Source organism: Lampris incognitus, chromosome 17 (genome assembly GCF_029633865.1).
Source record: "Lampris incognitus isolate fLamInc1 chromosome 17, fLamInc1.hap2, whole genome shotgun sequence".
Classification (NCBI taxonomy): Eukaryota; Metazoa; Chordata; class Actinopteri; order Lampriformes; family Lampridae; genus Lampris; species Lampris incognitus.
Genome location: NC_079227.1, coordinates 827296 through 848910, shown reverse-complemented (window position 1 = coordinate 848910; position 21615 = coordinate 827296). Strand labels below are relative to the sequence as shown.

Here is a 21615-nt window from a genome sequence, read left to right as displayed (position 1 = left end):
GTACTCTGAGGAGAGTACACATGGTCAGTGTAGCTCTAGTTAACATCACACTATATCCACAACTATTCCCCAGTACTCTGAGGACAGTACACATGGCCAGTGTAGCTCTAGTTAACATCACACTATATCTACAACTATTCCCCAGTACTCTGAGGACAGTACACATGGTCAGTGTAGCTCTAGTTAACGTCACACTATATCCACAACTATTCCCCACTACTCTGAGGACAGTACACATGGCCAGTGTAGCTCTAGTTAACGTCACATCATATCTACAACTATTCCCCAGTACTCTGAGGACAGTACACATGGCCAGTGTAGCTCTAGTTAACATCACACTATATCCACAACTATTCCCCAGTAATCTGAGGAGAGTACACATGGCCAGTGTAGCTCTAGTTAACGTCACATCATATCTACAACTATTCCCCAGTACTCTGAGGACAGTACACATGGCCAGTGTAGCTCTAGTTAACGTCACACCATCTCTACAACTATTCCCCAGTACTCTGAGGACAGTACACATGGCCAGTGTAGCTCTAGTTAACATCACACTATATCCACAACTATTCCCCAGTACTCTGAGGACAGTACACATGGCCAGTGTAGCTCTAGTTAACGTCACACTATATCTACAACTATTCCCCAGTACTCTGAGGACAGTACACATGGCCAGTGTAGCTCTAGTTAACATCACACTATATCCACAACTATTCCCCAGTACTCTGAGGACAGTACACATGGTCAGTGTAGCTCTAGTTAACGTCACACTATATCCACAACTATTCCCCAGTACTCTGAGGACAGTACACATGGCCAGTGTAGCTCTAGTTAACGTCACATCATATCCACAACTATTCCCCAGTACTCTGAGGACAGTACACATGGTCAGTGTAGCTCTAGTTAACGTCACACTATATCCAAAACTATTCCCCAGTACTCTGAGGACAGTACACATGGTCAGTGTAGCTCTAGTTAACGTCACACCATCTCTGCAACTATTCCCCAGTACTCTGAGGAGAGTACACATGGCCAGTGTAGCTCTAGTTAACGTCACACTATATCCACAACTATTCCCCAGTACTCTGAGGACAGTACACATGGTCAGTGTAGCTCTAGTTAACGTCACACTATATCTACAACTATTCCCCAGTACTCTGAGGACAGTACACATGGCCAGTGTAGCTCTAGTTAACGTCACACTATATCCACAACTATTCCCCAGTACTCTGAGGACAGTACACATGGTCAGTGTAGCTCTAGTTAACGTCACACTATATCCACAACTATTCCCCAGTACTCTGAGGACAGTACACATGGCCAGTGTAGCTCTAGTTAACGTCACATCATATCTGCAACTATTCCCCAGTACTCTGAGGACAGTACACATGGTCAGTGTAGCTCTAGTTAACGTCACACTATATCCACAACTATTCCCCAGTACTCTGAGGACAGTACACATGGCCAGTGTAGCTCTAGTTAACGTCACACTATATCTACAACTATTCCCCAGTACTCTGAGGACAGTACACATGGCCAGTGTAGCTCTAGTTAACGTCACATCATATCTGCAACTATTCCCCAGTACTCTGAGGACAGTACACATGGCCAGTGTAGCTCTAGTTAACGTCACACTATATCCACAACTATTCCCCAGTACTCTGAGGACAGTACACATGGCCAGTGTAGCTCTAGTTAACGTCACACTATATCTGCAACTATTCCCCAGTACTCTGAGGACAGTACACATGGCCAGTGTAGCTCTAGTTAACGTCACACCATCTCTGCAACTATTCCCCAGTACTCTGAGGACAGTACACATGGTCAGTGTAGCTCTAGTTAACGTCACACTATATCCACAACTATTCCCCAGTACTCTGAGGACAGTACACATGGTCAGTGTAGCTCTAGTTAACGTCACATCATATCCACAACTATTCCCCAGTACTCTGAGGACAGTACACATGGTCAGTGTAGCTCTAGTTAACGTCACACTATATCCACAACTATTCCCCAGTACTCTGAGGACAGTACACATGGTCAGTGTAGCTCTAGCTAACGTCACACTATATCCACAACTATTCCCCAGTACTCTGAGGACAGTACACATGGTCAGTGTAGCTCTAGTTAACGTCACACCATCTCTGCAACTATTCCCCAGTACTCTGAGGAGAGTACACATGGTCAGTGTAGCTCTAGTTAACATCACACTATATCCACAACTATTCCCCAGTACTCTGAGGACAGTACACATGGCCAGTGTAGCTCTAGTTAACGTCACATCATATCTGCAACTATTCCCCAGTACTCTGAGGACAGTACACATGGTCAGTGTAGCTCTAGTTAACGTCACATCATATCTGCAACTATTCCCCAGTACTCTGAGGACAGTACACATGGTCAGTGTAGCTCTAGTTAACATCACACTATATCCACAACTATTCCCCAGTACTCTGAGGACAGTACACATGGTCAGTGTAGCTCTAGTTAACGTCACATCATATCCACAACTATTCCCCAGTACTCTGAGGACAGTACACATGGTCAGTGTAGCTCTAGTTAACGTCACACTATATCCAAAACTATTCCCCAGTACTCTGAGGACAGTACACATGGTCAGTGTAGCTCTAGTTAACATCACACTATATCCACAACTATTCCCCAGTACTCTGAGGAGAGTACACATGGTCAGTGTAGCTCTAGTTAACATCACACTATATCTACAACTATTCCCCAGTACTCTGAGGACAGTACACATGGTCAGTGTAGCTCTAGTTAACATCACACTATATCCACAACTATTCCCCAGTACTCTGAGGAGAGTACACATGGTCAGTGTAGCTCTAGTTAACATCACACTATATCCACAACTATTCCCCAGTACTCTGAGGAGAGTACACATGGTCAGTGTAGCTCTAGTTAACATCACACTATATCCACAACTATTCCCCAGTACTCTGAGGACAGTACACATGGCCAGTGTAGCTCTAGTTAACATCACACTATATCTACAACTATTCCCCAGTACTCTGAGGACAGTACACATGGTCAGTGTAGCTCTAGTTAACGTCACACTATATCCACAACTATTCCCCACTACTCTGAGGACAGTACACATGGCCAGTGTAGCTCTAGTTAACGTCACATCATATCTACAACTATTCCCCAGTACTCTGAGGACAGTACACATGGCCAGTGTAGCTCTAGTTAACATCACACTATATCCACAACTATTCCCCAGTAATCTGAGGAGAGTACACATGGCCAGTGTAGCTCTAGTTAACGTCACATCATATCTACAACTATTCCCCAGTACTCTGAGGACAGTACACATGGCCAGTGTAGCTCTAGTTAACGTCACACCATCTCTACAACTATTCCCCAGTACTCTGAGGACAGTACACATGGCCAGTGTAGCTCTAGTTAACATCACACTATATCCACAACTATTCCCCAGTACTCTGAGGACAGTACACATGGCCAGTGTAGCTCTAGTTAACGTCACACTATATCTACAACTATTCCCCAGTACTCTGAGGACAGTACACATGGCCAGTGTAGCTCTAGTTAACATCACACTATATCCACAACTATTCCCCAGTACTCTGAGGACAGTACACATGGTCAGTGTAGCTCTAGTTAACGTCACACTATATCCACAACTATTCCCCAGTACTCTGAGGACAGTACACATGGCCAGTGTAGCTCTAGTTAACGTCACATCATATCCACAACTATTCCCCAGTACTCTGAGGACAGTACACATGGTCAGTGTAGCTCTAGTTAACGTCACACTATATCCAAAACTATTCCCCAGTACTCTGAGGACAGTACACATGGTCAGTGTAGCTCTAGTTAACGTCACACCATCTCTGCAACTATTCCCCAGTACTCTGAGGAGAGTACACATGGCCAGTGTAGCTCTAGTTAACGTCACACTATATCCACAACTATTCCCCAGTACTCTGAGGACAGTACACATGGTCAGTGTAGCTCTAGTTAACGTCACACTATATCTACAACTATTCCCCAGTACTCTGAGGACAGTACACATGGCCAGTGTAGCTCTAGTTAACGTCACACTATATCCACAACTATTCCCCAGTACTCTGAGGACAGTACACATGGTCAGTGTAGCTCTAGTTAACGTCACACTATATCCACAACTATTCCCCAGTACTCTGAGGACAGTACACATGGCCAGTGTAGCTCTAGTTAACGTCACATCATATCTGCAACTATTCCCCAGTACTCTGAGGACAGTACACATGGTCAGTGTAGCTCTAGTTAACGTCACACTATATCCACAACTATTCCCCAGTACTCTGAGGACAGTACACATGGCCAGTGTAGCTCTAGTTAACGTCACACTATATCTACAACTATTCCCCAGTACTCTGAGGACAGTACACATGGCCAGTGTAGCTCTAGTTAACGTCACATCATATCTGCAACTATTCCCCAGTACTCTGAGGACAGTACACATGGCCAGTGTAGCTCTAGTTAACGTCACACTATATCCACAACTATTCCCCAGTACTCTGAGGACAGTACACATGGCCAGTGTAGCTCTAGTTAACGTCACACTATATCTGCAACTATTCCCCAGTACTCTGAGGACAGTACACATGGCCAGTGTAGCTCTAGTTAACGTCACACCATCTCTGCAACTATTCCCCAGTACTCTGAGGACAGTACACATGGTCAGTGTAGCTCTAGTTAACGTCACACTATATCCACAACTATTCCCCAGTACTCTGAGGACAGTACACATGGTCAGTGTAGCTCTAGTTAACGTCACATCATATCCACAACTATTCCCCAGTACTCTGAGGACAGTACACATGGTCAGTGTAGCTCTAGTTAACGTCACACTATATCCACAACTATTCCCCAGTACTCTGAGGACAGTACACATGGTCAGTGTAGCTCTAGCTAACGTCACACTATATCCACAACTATTCCCCAGTACTCTGAGGACAGTACACATGGTCAGTGTAGCTCTAGTTAACGTCACACCATCTCTGCAACTATTCCCCAGTACTCTGAGGAGAGTACACATGGTCAGTGTAGCTCTAGTTAACATCACACTATATCCACAACTATTCCCCAGTACTCTGAGGACAGTACACATGGCCAGTGTAGCTCTAGTTAACGTCACATCATATCTGCAACTATTCCCCAGTACTCTGAGGACAGTACACATGGTCAGTGTAGCTCTAGTTAACGTCACATCATATCTGCAACTATTCCCCAGTACTCTGAGGACAGTACACATGGTCAGTGTAGCTCTAGTTAACATCACACTATATCCACAACTATTCCCCAGTACTCTGAGGACAGTACACATGGTCAGTGTAGCTCTAGTTAACGTCACATCATATCCACAACTATTCCCCAGTACTCTGAGGACAGTACACATGGTCAGTGTAGCTCTAGTTAACGTCACACTATATCCAAAACTATTCCCCAGTACTCTGAGGACAGTACACATGGTCAGTGTAGCTCTAGTTAACGTCACACCATCTCTGCAACTATTCCCCAGTACTCTGAGGAGAGTACACATGGCCAGTGTAGCTCTAGTTAACGTCACACTATATCCACAACTATTCCCCAGTACTCTGAGGACAGTACACATGGTCAGTGTAGCTCTAGTTAACGTCACACTATATCTACAACTATTCCCCAGTACTCTGAGGACAGTACACATGGCCAGTGTAGCTCTAGTTAACGTCACACTATATCCACAACTATTCCCCAGTACTCTGAGGACAGTACACATGGTCAGTGTAGCTCTAGTTAACGTCACACTATATCCACAACTATTCCCCAGTACTCTGAGGACAGTACACATGGCCAGTGTAGCTCTAGTTAACGTCACATCATATCTGCAACTATTCCCCAGTACTCTGAGGACAGTACACATGGTCAGTGTAGCTCTAGTTAACGTCACACTATATCCACAACTATTCCCCAGTACTCTGAGGACAGTACACATGGCCAGTGTAGCTCTAGTTAACGTCACACTATATCTACAACTATTCCCCAGTACTCTGAGGACAGTACACATGGCCAGTGTAGCTCTAGTTAACGTCACATCATATCTGCAACTATTCCCCAGTACTCTGAGGACAGTACACATGGCCAGTGTAGCTCTAGTTAACGTCACACTATATCCACAACTATTCCCCAGTACTCTGAGGACAGTACACATGGCCAGTGTAGCTCTAGTTAACGTCACACTATATCTGCAACTATTCCCCAGTACTCTGAGGACAGTACACATGGTCAGTGTAGCTCTAGTTAACGTCACACTATATCCACAACTATTCCCCAGTACTCTGAGGACAGTACACATGGCCAGTGTAGCTCTAGTTAACGTCACACTATATCTACAACTATTCCCCAGTACTCTGAGGACAGTACACATGGCCAGTGTAGCTCTAGTTAACGTCACATCATATCTGCAACTATTCCCCAGTACTCTGAGGACAGTACACATGGCCAGTGTAGCTCTAGTTAACGTCACACTATATCCACAACTATTCCCCAGTACTCTGAGGACAGTACACATGGCCAGTGTAGCTCTAGTTAACGTCACACTATATCTGCAACTATTCCCCAGTACTCTGAGGACAGTACACATGGCCAGTGTAGCTCTAGTTAACGTCACACCATCTCTGCAACTATTCCCCAGTACTCTGAGGACAGTACACATGGTCAGTGTAGCTCTAGTTAACGTCACACTATATCCACAACTATTCCCCAGTACTCTGAGGACAGTACACATGGTCAGTGTAGCTCTAGTTAACGTCACATCATATCCACAACTATTCCCCAGTACTCTGAGGACAGTACACATGGTCAGTGTAGCTCTAGTTAACGTCACACTATATCCACAACTATTCCCCAGTACTCTGAGGACAGTACACATGGTCAGTGTAGCTCTAGCTAACGTCACACTATATCCACAACTATTCCCCAGTACTCTGAGGACAGTACACATGGTCAGTGTAGCTCTAGTTAACGTCACACCATCTCTGCAACTATTCCCCAGTACTCTGAGGAGAGTACACATGGTCAGTGTAGCTCTAGTTAACATCACACTATATCCACAACTATTCCCCAGTACTCTGAGGACAGTACACATGGCCAGTGTAGCTCTAGTTAACGTCACATCATATCTGCAACTATTCCCCAGTACTCTGAGGACAGTACACATGGTCAGTGTAGCTCTAGTTAACGTCACATCATATCTGCAACTATTCCCCAGTACTCTGAGGACAGTACACATGGTCAGTGTAGCTCTAGTTAACATCACACTATATCCACAACTATTCCCCAGTACTCTGAGGACAGTACACATGGTCAGTGTAGCTCTAGTTAACGTCACATCATATCCACAACTATTCCCCAGTACTCTGAGGACAGTACACATGGTCAGTGTAGCTCTAGTTAACGTCACACTATATCCAAAACTATTCCCCAGTACTCTGAGGACAGTACACATGGTCAGTGTAGCTCTAGTTAACGTCACACCATCTCTGCAACTATTCCCCAGTACTCTGAGGAGAGTACACATGGCCAGTGTAGCTCTAGTTAACGTCACACTATATCCACAACTATTCCCCAGTACTCTGAGGACAGTACACATGGTCAGTGTAGCTCTAGTTAACGTCACACTATATCTACAACTATTCCCCAGTACTCTGAGGACAGTACACATGGCCAGTGTAGCTCTAGTTAACGTCACACTATATCCACAACTATTCCCCAGTACTCTGAGGACAGTACACATGGTCAGTGTAGCTCTAGTTAACGTCACACTATATCCACAACTATTCCCCAGTACTCTGAGGACAGTACACATGGCCAGTGTAGCTCTAGTTAACGTCACATCATATCTGCAACTATTCCCCAGTACTCTGAGGACAGTACACATGGTCAGTGTAGCTCTAGTTAACGTCACACTATATCCACAACTATTCCCCAGTACTCTGAGGACAGTACACATGGCCAGTGTAGCTCTAGTTAACGTCACACTATATCTACAACTATTCCCCAGTACTCTGAGGACAGTACACATGGCCAGTGTAGCTCTAGTTAACGTCACATCATATCTGCAACTATTCCCCAGTACTCTGAGGACAGTACACATGGCCAGTGTAGCTCTAGTTAACGTCACACTATATCCACAACTATTCCCCAGTACTCTGAGGACAGTACACATGGCCAGTGTAGCTCTAGTTAACGTCACACTATATCTGCAACTATTCCCCAGTACTCTGAGGACAGTACACATGGCCAGTGTAGCTCTAGTTAACGTCACACCATCTCTGCAACTATTCCCCAGTACTCTGAGGACAGTACACATGGTCAGTGTAGCTCTAGTTAACGTCACACTATATCCACAACTATTCCCCAGTACTCTGAGGACAGTACACATGGTCAGTGTAGCTCTAGTTAACGTCACATCATATCCACAACTATTCCCCAGTACTCTGAGGACAGTACACATGGTCAGTGTAGCTCTAGTTAACGTCACACTATATCCACAACTATTCCCCAGTACTCTGAGGACAGTACACATGGTCAGTGTAGCTCTAGCTAACGTCACACTATATCCACAACTATTCCCCAGTACTCTGAGGACAGTACACATGGTCAGTGTAGCTCTAGTTAACGTCACACCATCTCTGCAACTATTCCCCAGTACTCTGAGGAGAGTACACATGGTCAGTGTAGCTCTAGTTAACATCACACTATATCCACAACTATTCCCCAGTACTCTGAGGACAGTACACATGGCCAGTGTAGCTCTAGTTAACATCACACTATATCCACAACTATTCCCCAGTACTCTGAGGACAGTACACATGGTCAGTGTAGCTCTAGTTAACGTCACATCATATCTGCAACTATTCCCCAGTACTCTGAGGACAGTACACATGGTCAGTGTAGCTCTAGTTAACGTCACATCATATCTGCAACTATTCCCCAGTACTCTGAGGACAGTACACATGGTCAGTGTAGCTCTAGTTAACATCACACTATATCCACAACTATTCCCCAGTACTCTGAGGACAGTACACATGGTCAGTGTAGCTCTAGTTAACGTCACACTATATCCACAACTATTCCCCAGTACTCTGAGGACAGTACACATGGCCAGTGTAGCTCTAGTTAACGTCACATCATATCTGCAACTATTCCCCAGTACTCTGAGGACAGTACACATGGCCAGTGTAGCTCTAGTTAACGTCACACTATATCCACAACTATTCCCCAGTACTCTGAGGACAGTACACATGGCCAGTGTAGCTCTAGTTAACGTCACACTATATCCACAACTATTCCCCAGTACTCTGAGGACAGTACACATGGTCAGTGTAGCTCTAGTTAACGTCACACCATCTCTGCAACTGTTCCCCAGTACTCTGAGGACAGTACACATGGTCAGTGTAGCTCTAGTTAACGTCACACTATATCTGCAACTATTCCCCAGTACTCTGAGGACAGTACACATGGCCAGTGTAGCTCTAGTTAACGTCACACCATCTCTGCAACTATTCCCCAGTACTCTGAGGACAGTACACATGGTCAGTGTAGCTCTAGTTAACGTCACACTATATCTGCAACTATTCCCCAGTACTCTGAGGAGAGTACACATGGTCAGTGTAGCTCTAGTTAACGTCACATCATATCTGCATATGAAACTGGTCGTTTGTTCAGTAATAATGCCACTGTGTTGTTTATAAGGGTGGGGATACCTGCAGTCAGTTGAGACTGAAAAGGCCACTTATGCCCCTTTTCCACTACATGGTACTGCTCGACTCGACTCAACTCGACTCGCAGAGTGTGGTTTTCCATCACCGTAACAGTACCCCTCAGTGTAGCTGGTCTACATTGACTTTGGTATCTGCTCCAGTTTTTTTGGAACGTCAACAAAGGTGGTACCAAAAAAGTGGTCACAGCTACCAAAATGCCGGAACTTTCCAGTAATAGAAAGCAAAAAAGTCAAGTCGCGTTGAGCCGGTACCATGTAGTGGAAAAGGGGCATTAGATGATGAAACATTTCTGTCAAGAAACGTTGTGTCCAGATGAACTGATTCAACCTTCTTTGACACAACCAACCACAGCTCCTCTATCGGTTCCCTCTCTCCACCTTCCTCCCCTTTTCCTTCTATCTCTCCACTCACATTCCATTTGGCTCATTTGGTCTGCCTGTCACACAAACTGAAAACACACTGCAGGAAAAGCCAAAGGGAAAAGGTCACCAGACCACCAGGTCACCCTGAGTCAAAACTGGAGCTCCAGGCCTGCCTCGACTGCACTGACTGGAGTGTTTTTGAGGCTACACCTACAGACCTGGATGAACTTACTGACACTGTGACATCTTATATCAGCTTTTGTGAGGACGTGTGTGTGCCCACCAAAACCTTCTGTACCTTCAACAACAATAAGGCATGGTGCACAGCTAAACTCAAGCAGCTTCGTCAGGCCAAAGAGGAAGCCAACAGGGGTGGAGATAGGATCAGGTACATCCTGGCCAGAAACACACTCACAAAGGAGATCAGAGTGGCAAAAAGGTGTTGCTCTGAAAAGCTGGAAAACAGGTTTTCTACCAAGGACCCATCATCAGTCTGGAGAGGTTTGGAAGACACTACCAACTACAGGAGACCATCCCACCACACTGCAGGAAACCTTCAACTGGCTGATGACCTAAATGGGTTTTACTGCAGGTTTGATAAGCAAACTTTCACACCCCTCACCCTCTCCAGCCACAACACACAACCAACTGCACCCCCTGCCATCCCTTCCCCCCTCCCGACTGAACCCCCACCCACACTCAGGATCTGTGTTGAGGACATGCACCAGCTCTTCCAGAGACAGAAGACTAGGAAGGCACCGGGCTCAGATAGCATGTCACCCTCCTTTCTTAATGTCTGTGCTGGGCCTCTGGGTAGCGTAGCGGTCTATTCCGTTGCCTACCAACACGGGGATGGCCAGTTCCCATCCCCATGTTGCCTTCAGCTTGGTCGGGCGTCCCTACAGACGGCCATGGCCGTGTCTGTGGGTGGGAAGCCAGATGTGGATATGTGTCCTGGTTGCTGCACTAGTGCCTCCTCTGGTCGGTCGGGTGCCTGTTCAGGGGGAGGGGGAACTGTGGGGAACAGCATGATCCTCCCGCGCGCTATGTCCCCCAGGTGAAACTCCTCACTGTCAGGTGAAAAGAAACGGCTGGTGACTCCACATGTATCGGAGGAGGCATGTTGTAGTCTGCAGCCCCTCTGCAGATCGGCAGAGGGGGTGGAGCAGTGATTGGGACCGCTCGGAAGAGTGGGGTAATTGGACAGATATAATTGGGAAGAAAAAGAGGGAAAAAAGGGAGAAATCCCCCCTCAAAAAAAATCTGCGCTGATCAGTGCCCCTTCTGTAAACAGGCTGAGTGCACACATCTGATGAAATGTGCACACAGCCTCACACGTGTGATGACATGTGCACACAGCCTCACACATGTGATGACATGTGCACACAGCCTCACACATCTGATGACATGTGCACACAGCCTCACACATCTGATGACATGTGCACACAGCCTCACACGTGATGACATGTGCACACAGCCTCACACATCTGATGACATGTGCACACAGCCTCACACATCTGATGAAATGTGCACACAGCCTCACACATCTGATGAAATGTGCACACAGCCTCACACGTGATGACATGTGCACACAGCCTCACACATGTGATGACATGTGCTCACAGCCTCACACGTGATGACATGTGCACACAGCCTCACACATGTGATGACATGTGCACACAGCCTCACACATCTGATGAAATGTGCACACAGCCTCACACGTGATGACATGTGCACACAGCCTCACACGTGTGATGACATGTGCACACAGCCTCACACGTGTGATGACATGTGCACACAGCCTCACACATCTGATGACATTTGCACACAGCCTCACACATCTGATGAAATGTGCACACAGCCTCACACATGTGATGACATGTGCTCACAGCCTCACATGTGATGACATGTGCACACAGCCTCACATGTGATGACATGTGCACACAGCCTCACACGTGTGATGACATGTGCACTCAGCCTCACACGTGTGATGACATGTGCTCACAGCCTCACACGTGTGATGACATGTGCACACAGCCTCACACATCTGATGACATGTGCACACAGCCTCACACATCTGTTGACATGTGCACTCAGCCTCACACATCTGATGACATGTGCACACAGCCTCACACGTGTGATGACATGTGCACACAGCCTCACACATCTGATGACATGTGCTCACAGCCTCACATGTGATGACATGTGCACAGCCTCACACATCTGTTGACATGTGCACTCAGCCTCACACATCTGATGACATGTGCACACAGCCTCACACATGTGATGACATGTGCACTCAGCCTCACATGTGATGACATGTGCACACAGCCTCACACATGTGATGACATGTGCTCACAGCCTCACATGTGATGACATGTGCACACAGCCTCACATGTGATGACATGTGCACTCAGCCTCACACATGTGATGACATGTGCTCACAGCCTCACATGTGATGACATGTGCACACAGCCTCACACATCTGATGACATGTGCTCACAGCCTCACATGTGATGACATGTGCACAGCCTCACACATCTGTTGACATGTGCACTCAGCCTCACACATCTGATGACATGTGCACACAGCCTCACACATGTGATGACATGTGCACTCAGCCTCACACATGTGATGACATGTGCTCACAGCCTCACATGTGATGACATGTGCACACAGCCTCACATGTGATGACATGTGCACACAGCCTCACATGTGATGACATGTGCACACAGCCTCACACATCTGATGACATGTGCACTCAGCCTCACACGTGTGATGACATGTGCTCACAGCCTCACACGTGTGATGACATGTGCACACAGCCTCACACATCTGATGACATGTGCACTTAGCCTCACACATCTGTTGACATGTGCACTCAGCCTCACACGTGTGATGACATGTGCACACAGCCTCACACATCTGATGACATGTGCTCACAGCCTCACATGTGATGACATGTGCACACAGCCTCACACATCTGATGACATGTGCACTCAGCCTCACACGTGTGATGACATGTGCACACAGCCTCTCACATGTGATGACATTTGCACACAGCCTCACACATCTGATGACATTTGCACACAGCCTCACACATCTGATGACATGTGCACACAGCCTCACACATCTGATGACATTTGCACACAGCCTCACACATCTGATGACATGTGCACACAGCCTCACACATCTGATGACATGTGCACACAGCCTCTCACATGTGATGACATGTGCACACAGCCTCACACGTGTAGACATGTGCACTCAGCCTCACACATCTGATGACATGTGCACTCAGCCTCACACGTGTGATGACATGTGCACACAGCCTCACACGTGTGATGACATGTGCACACAGCCTCACACGTGTGATGACATGTGCACACAGCCTCTCACATGTGATGACATGTGCACACAGCCTCTCACATGTGATGACATGTGCACACAGCCTCACACGTGTGATGACATGTGCACACAGCCTCTCACGTGTGATGACATGTGCACACAGCCTCACACGTGTGATGACATGTGCACACAGCCTCTCACATGTGATGACATGTGCACTCAGCCTCACATGTGATGACATGTGCACACAGCCTCACACATCTGATGACATGTGCACACAGCCTCTCACGTGTGATGACATGTGCACACAGCCTCACACGTGTGATGACATGTGCACACAGCCTCTCACATGTGATGACATGTGCACTCAGCCTCACATGTGATGACATGTGCACACAGCCTCACACATCTGATGACATGTGCACACAGCCTCACACGTGTGATGACGTGCACACAGCCTCACAGCCTCTCTAGAGGTGATGTGTGGGTTGGCCTTTACCTGATTTGATATTTTTCTGGTGCTTCTGGGTGATAGTTTTGATGGGCGTCCACTTCTAGGCAGAGTTGCTGTCATGTTGAAGGCCCTCCATTTGTAAATTATTTGTCTTACAGTGGATGGATGGAGCTGGAATCTTTTGGAGATGGTCTTATAGCCCTCCCCAGACTGATGGGCTGTCACTACCCTCTTCTTCATGTCCTTGGATATCGCCTTTGCTCTCGGCATTGTTGATTTGTATGGGACCACAGTGGTTGGTTGGTTTCCTCTGTCTTTTAATTAGTGCAGGCCAAACCCTTTCCCAAGGATGTCTCATTTCATTGGTCTGCTTAAATTATTAATTAAGCACCCAAATGTGTTTCACCCGAGTCTGTTACCTGCTTGATTTAAGCAATGCAGCTGGGGGTTCACTTACTTTTGCACATACACTAATTCCATGTTTCATGTAGTTTTTGGGCTACTTAAACAAGTCCCACTAAACAAGTACATGAAATTGATAAACATATATCTGACATTTCATACATAAAAACTGGTGATGATAAAATAAGAAAATCATGGTAAAACAACAGAAACATCTAAACTGCTCAAGGGGTTCACATACTTTCAAGCAGCACTGTATTTGGTAAGCCACAATGTCCACGAGTCCACTAAATTGAGGGTGCGTGAGATCTACCATCACGCGATTAACGAGCACTCGATGTTAACGTAGAAACTCCAGAATTGATGTAACTGCTCAAGAACTCGAATGCTCGAGTTCTCTGTGCAACCCCTAATACACAAATAGCAGATACCGTCATCATATGTACAGTCTATTAACATTAAACTGAGTTTGCTGTAATTGGTGGGGGTTTTTTCCACTCAGCAGTATTGTCAAGTATTAAAAAAACTGATTGGTCCTACTAAGTACAACATGAATTAAGCAGTTCTGGTGCAGTTTCATGTGCTGACGAACCCCAATACAAATCACACAAGTTAGTCTGAAAGATTTTTGCCAAAGTAAAAGATAACCATTCCTGATATATACTGCTCAAAAAAATAAAGGGAACACCTAAAAACACAATATAGACCTCGATGAATGAAATATTTCAGCTGAAAATCTTTATTTATTAGACAGAGGAATGTGTTCAGAGCAAAATAACCTAAGAATGATCAATGGAAATCAAAATCATTAGCCCATTAAGGTCTGGATTCAGAATCATACTCAAAATCAAAGTGGAAAATGAGAACATAGGCTGATCCAACTTCTGTGGAAATTCTTCAAGACGATTCAAAATGAGGCTCAGTAGTGTGTGTGGCCTCCACGTGCCTGTATGCACTCCCTACAACGTCTGGGCATGCTCCTGATGAGACGACGGATGGTCTCCTGAGGGATCTCCTCCCAGACCTGGATCAGGGCATCGGTCAACTCCTGGACAGTCTGTGGTGCGACATCGCGTTGGCGGATGGTACGAGACATGATGTCCCAGAGGTGCTCGATTGGATTCAGGTCTGGGGAACGTGCAGGCCAGTCCATAGCATCAATGCCCTCGACATACAGGAACTGCTGACACACTCTGGCCACATGAGGACGAGCATAGTCATGCATGAGCAGGAACCCAGGGCCCACTGCACCAGCATATGGTCTGACAAGGGGTCTGAGGATCTCATCCCGGTACCTAATGGCAGTCATGGTACCTCTGGCTAGCATGTAGAGGCCTGTGCGGCCCTCCAAGGATATGCCTCCCCAGACCATCACTGACCCACCGCCAAACCGGTCATGCTGGAGGATGTTGCAGGCAGCAGAACGTTCTCCACAGCGTCTCCAGACTCTCTCACGTCTGTCACATGTGTTCAGTGTGAACCTGCTCTCATCTGTGAAGAGCACAGGGCACCAATGGCGAATCTGCCAACCAAGATGTTCTCTGGCAAAGGTCAATCGGGCTGCACGGTGTTGGGCTGTGAGCACAGGCCCCAATTGTGGACGTCGGGCCCTCATACCATCCTCATGCATTCTGTTTCTCACTGTTTGAGCAGAAACCTGCACATTAGTGGCCTGTTGAAGGTCGTTTTGTAGGGCTCCGGCAGTGCTCCTCCTGTTCCTCCTTGCACAAAGGACCAGATAGCGGTCCTGCTGCGGGGTTGTTGTCCTCCTGCAGCCCCCTCCACGTCTCCTGGTGTACTGGCCTGTCTCCTGGTACCTCCTCCATGCTCTGGACACTGTGCTGGGAGACACATCAAATCTTCTTGCCACAGCACGCATTGATGTGCCATCCTGGATGAGCTGCACTACCTGAGCAACTTCTGTAGGTTGCAGATACCGCCTCATGCCACCTCTTGTGGTGAGGGCACTAGCAAAATGAAAAACTAACCAAAGATCAGCCAGAAAAGATGAGGACAGGCAAATGGTCTGTGGCCACCGCCTGCAAATCCATTCCTTTTATAGGGGCTGTCTTGCAAATTGTCTCATTTCCACCTGGTGGAAATGAGACAATTTACCAACAGGTGAAATTGATTCACAAATCAGTGTTGCTTCCTAACTGGACAGGTTGATATCTCAAAAGTGTGATTGACTTGGAGCTACATTGCATTGCTTATGTGTTCCCTTTATTTTTTTGAGCAGTGTATTAGAGGTGTCCTACGTCCTGGCATTTACCCATTCTCAGCATATTGGACTGTGTAAAAAAATGCAAAATGAAAGAAAAAATTCCAAAACTTATTCAGTGAGAACAAAGTGTGTTTAAGACGTACCATTATCTAATGTTAGTCTGAGCATTTGTTTTTTTTTTCTTACATTTTACAACTGAGGAAGACCTTCTCACCTGGGATGTTGTGGATGGTTATGGCCAGGATGAGGAGGAGGATTCGTCTCCAGCTGTTCCCTTTCTGCCTTCTTTCTTCCTGTTGTCTGCTCCCTGTTTCCTGTTCCTCTGAGCCGCCTGTGGGGGGCCCTCTCCTCCTTTGGTGCACCTCACCATTCTCAATCTTATCTGAATGGGAAGAAAGGTTGGATTTGAGAAGAGAGAGGGGTGAGCGAGAGAGGTAGAGTCACTGTGTTGGGCTCAGTTAAGTGGACACATCCCGTCACAGACATCTGTTTCGATTACACATAGTAATTATCATTAATTAATTACACATATTAAACCTCCAACAAACCAAATGATGAACTCCAGAATGACAGAATCCTTTACTAACAAACATGTGCAGTCATTATGGTTAAGACCTCTAGCTATCTATGCTAAGTCAACACACAAACCATCAAAGTTACAAACAACAGCCCCAATAATACACTTATGAGAGCAACAACTCAACTGAGTCAATCAATCAACCAACCAACCAACCAACCAACCAATCAATCAATCAATCAATCAATCAATTAATCAATCAAGTAGGAAGCCATCTTCCGTGAAACCAGCGGCAACTTTCTCTCTGGATTTTGTATTGTGTAGCATGATATCATCAGCATATAACATCAGTCTAATTCTCGGTGCTGCTCTCTCCCTCTATTCATGGGGTCAATGGCCCCAACACTCTTATTAACGGATACCTTCTGCTTGAGCTAGCACATGCGATATGGTGTTTGCTTGACATATCAAGAAATTTGAAATAATGCAAAAAACACATCAGACAACCACAAACGATGCCTTAAGTTAGCCCCACGGGAATAGTGAGTCATGACAATTAGATGACAAATGAAAGGGCTATTTGATTGCTCTTTATGTCTGCTTCCACGACAGAAAGAGACAGACTCAGACGGTCAGACAGAGAGAGAGAGACAGACAGACTCATACAGAGTCAGACAGAGAGAGAGAGAGAAAGAGAGACTCAGACATAGTCGGACAGAGAGAGAGAAAGAGACAGAATCAGACAGTCAGACAGAGAGAGAGAAAGAGAGACTCAGACATTCAGACAGAGAGAGAGAGAGAGAAAGAGAGACTCAGACATAGTCGGACAGAGAGAGAGAAAGAGACAGAATCAGACAGTCAGACAGAGAGAGAGAAAGAGAGACTCAGAGAGAAAGAGAGACTCAGACATTCAGACAGAGAGAGAGAGAAAGAGACAGACTCAGACAGAGAGAGAGAAAGAGACAGACTCAGACAGTCAGACAGAGAGAGAGAAAGAGAGACTCAGAGAGAAAGAGACAGACTCAGACATTCAGACAGAGAGAGAGCTAAAGAGACACTCAGAGAGAGAGAGAGAGAGAAGGAGACAGACTCAGACAGTCAGACAGAGAGAGAGCGCGCAAGAGACAGAGCGATGAGACAGAGAGAGAGAAATAGAATTTTGACTTTTAACACAACTTTTAGGCATTATTTACACAAAGCACAGATGAATTGATGTGGCAAATCAGAATCATGTTTGTTGGCCATGTAGGTTTGCACATACTACATAGAATGTGACTCCGGTTTCATGGCTCTCTCAGTGTACTTAACATATAGAATAACAACACTACAACACAACAATCTTCGCATATATACACAAGGACTGACTTATACAGGATCAGAGATGCTGAAATACATGTTAGCAGGTTACTTACATACATGCCTGAGGTAGATGGACATGACAGAGTGTACCAGTATACATACAATGTACAGTACAGTATATACAACATCTACAGCGCAGTATATACAGCATGTACAGTACAGTAAATATACATGTATACATGTACAGTACATACAACATGTACACTATACAGTACAGTATATACATGTACAGTACAGTACATACAACATGTACAGTACAGTATATACATGTACAGTACAGTACATGCATGTACAGTGCAGTATATACAACATGTACAGCACAGTATGTACAATATACAGTACAGTATATACGCCATGTACACCACAGTATGTACATCATGTACAGTACAGTATATACAACATGGTTAGATTTATTGACAGTGTTAAGCGTTCATTTGAATGACAGCTCGTGAAAATAAAGTGTTTTTATATCTGGTTGTTTTGGCATACAGTGCTCTGTAGGACTCTGGAGGTGCATAAGTCCTGAATGGAGGGCAGCTTGGCACCAATGATTTTCTCTGCAGACTTAACTGTCCATTGTAGTCTGTCCATGTCCTGTTTGGTGGCTGATCCAAACCAGACAGTGATGGATGTGCAGAGGACAGACTGGATTATTGCATTGTGGAACTGAATCAGCAGTTCCTAAAGTTTGCTGACGACACAACTATCATTGGCCTTATCTGGGATGCTGACGAGTCTGCACATAGACGGGAGGTTGACCAGCTGGTCCTCTGGTGTGGCCATAACAACCTGGAGCTGAACATGCTCAAAACAGTGGAGATGACAGCGGCCTTCAGGAGGAGCCCCCCAACACTGCCCCCCTCACCATACTCAACAGCACTGCGTCTGCGGTGAAAACCTACAGATTTCTGGGTTCCACAATCTCCTAGGACTTAAGATGGTCATCCAACATAGACACAATCATCAAAAAGGCCCAGCAGAGGATGTACTTTCTCTGCCAGCTCAAGAAGTTCAACCTGCGTCAGGAACTGTTGATTCAGTTCCACACTGCAATAATCCAGTCTGTCCTCTGCACATCCATCACTGTCTGGTTTGGATCGGCCAACAAACAGGACAGGGACAGACTACAACGGACACTTCAGTTTGCAGAGAAAATCATTGGTGCCAACCTGCCCTCCATTCAGGACTTACACACCCCAAGAGTCAAGAACTGGGGAGGTAACATCACTGCAGACCCATCACACCCTGGTCACAACCTGTTCCAACTCCTCCCCTCTGGTAGGCGCTACAGAGCACTGTACGCCAAAACAACCAGATATAAAAACATTTTCTTTCGCGGACTGTCATTCAAATGAACACTTAACACTGTCAAATAAATCCACCATGTTCTATATACTGTAATTTATATGTTGTATATACTGTACTGTACATGAATATACTGTACTGTACATGTTGTATATACTGTACTGTACATTGTACATATACTGGTACACTCTGTCATGTACATCTACCTCACGCATGTATGTCAGTAAGCTGCTAACATGTATTTCAGCATCTCTGATATATTCTCTGCACCATTGCACTTTATCACCTCTTATTTCACCTGTATAAGTCAGTCCTTGTGTATATATGTGAAGATTGTTGTGTTGTAGTGTTGTTACTCTATGTTAAGTACACTGAGAGCCACGAAACCGGCATCACATTCCATGTTTTTGCCAACCTACATGGCCAATAAACATGATTCTGATTCTGGAAAACCTTCCCTGTCACACACCACCACCACCACCATAAAAAATTGAAAAATAAGAACAAGTGAACCATTGTCCCTCTGAACATAAAACCTGTGGAATCCCTCACAGAGCCCTGAAAGAGTCTGGATTAGTTGTCAGGGTGAAGAAAGCGTACTCTATCTTTGGACTCTGCATCACATCGGTCCAGCCCTGACCTAACATCTTATTCTTCCTGGTCTGCCAGATCGCTGGCTTAGCAGTTCCAAACAAAAAAATTGACTATACCAGAAACAGTCTTACTGCATATTTAGCCCCAACAACAAATAAGGGGAAAGATAATTTCTAGCCCAAAGCCTACACCCATTCCTGCAGTACTCTAAATAAACCCAGTAACTGAGAACAAGAGACCATAAAATGCTCTGTTTATCTTTATGTACAGAAAGAAGAGTCCTCCCTAGTGATTGGATCCAGGTGAGCTCTGTGTCTGTTCATAGCTATTGTCCCATGTATAATCCTCCACTGGAGGTGAGCCATCCGTTTTTTTAACAGAAGGCTTATACAGGACCCCCCACCTGCCTTTAGGGGTACAGTTTGAAGCAAAAGCCTCTGTCCACCTGGACTCCTTGACTTCCGCCAGAGAGAAGGGTTTGAGCACCTTCACACAAGGTGTAATAAAACTGCTTCTTCCTACAACAGCAGAAACTACCAAGCACTGGTGTTTTCAGGAAAGAAGCGGTCCGCTCCCCCCTATCCATGCCTCAACTGCAGGACTGACGATCAGGGAGGGAAAAATGCACTCATTGTCATCATCCCATTGGTCAGCTAGAGCATGATTTTTGGCAAAAGCTCTCAGTGGCTCAGACAGGGACTCCAAAACCTTCCTCAGCACTCTGACGTTAGTGATGCCACTAACTGTCTCCATTGATGTTTTTGTAAGATGGCCCAGTTTAGTGACGCCAGGCTCAACAAACTTAGTCCTTACTGTAGCAGAGGAAAAGTGGTATTTGTAAAGAAGTATAAAACATCGGCTGCTCAAAAAGCCACATTTCAGGTCTTGGGTCAGGATTCCATGTGAGCTTCAGCATCTGCCAGGCATCAACCACCGAGCTGTAAAAAGGTGTAAATCCAGCTTCAGATGTTTATCCAACCCAAGCTGGCCAGCTTTCCTAAGAAGCAGCCGAGCAGGAGCCAACCACCAGTGACTGCAGCCGTACAGCAACGTCTGTAACATCTGTAGTTTAACAGGGAGGTACAAGGGATACAACAGGGATACAACAAGATACAACAGGGAGATACAAGGCCGACGCTCTCAGCCAGTGCTGACCAGACCAGAAAAAAAATCACCAGTAGACTCTTCATCTTTGCTGGTGGTGGCACTAAAACAACGAGTCTGTGCCATAGAGATGAGGCAACCAGGTTATTAACTATCTG

General features: G+C 45.8%; 1 protein-coding gene across 4 annotated transcripts in view; it reads right to left on the bottom strand.

Annotated features, from left to right (window-relative positions):
• LOC130127369 (zinc transporter ZIP11-like) overlaps positions 1-21615 on the bottom strand; it is a 181724-nt gene that overhangs the window by 28165 nt on the left and 131944 nt on the right. For all 4 annotated transcript variants that reach the window (XM_056296994.1, XM_056296996.1, XM_056296993.1 and 1 more), the window contains exon 6: positions 16793-16960. In XM_056296994.1, coding sequence (XP_056152969.1) covers positions 16793-16960 — 168 coding nt within the window. The remainder of the gene's footprint in view (positions 1-16792; positions 16961-21615) is intronic.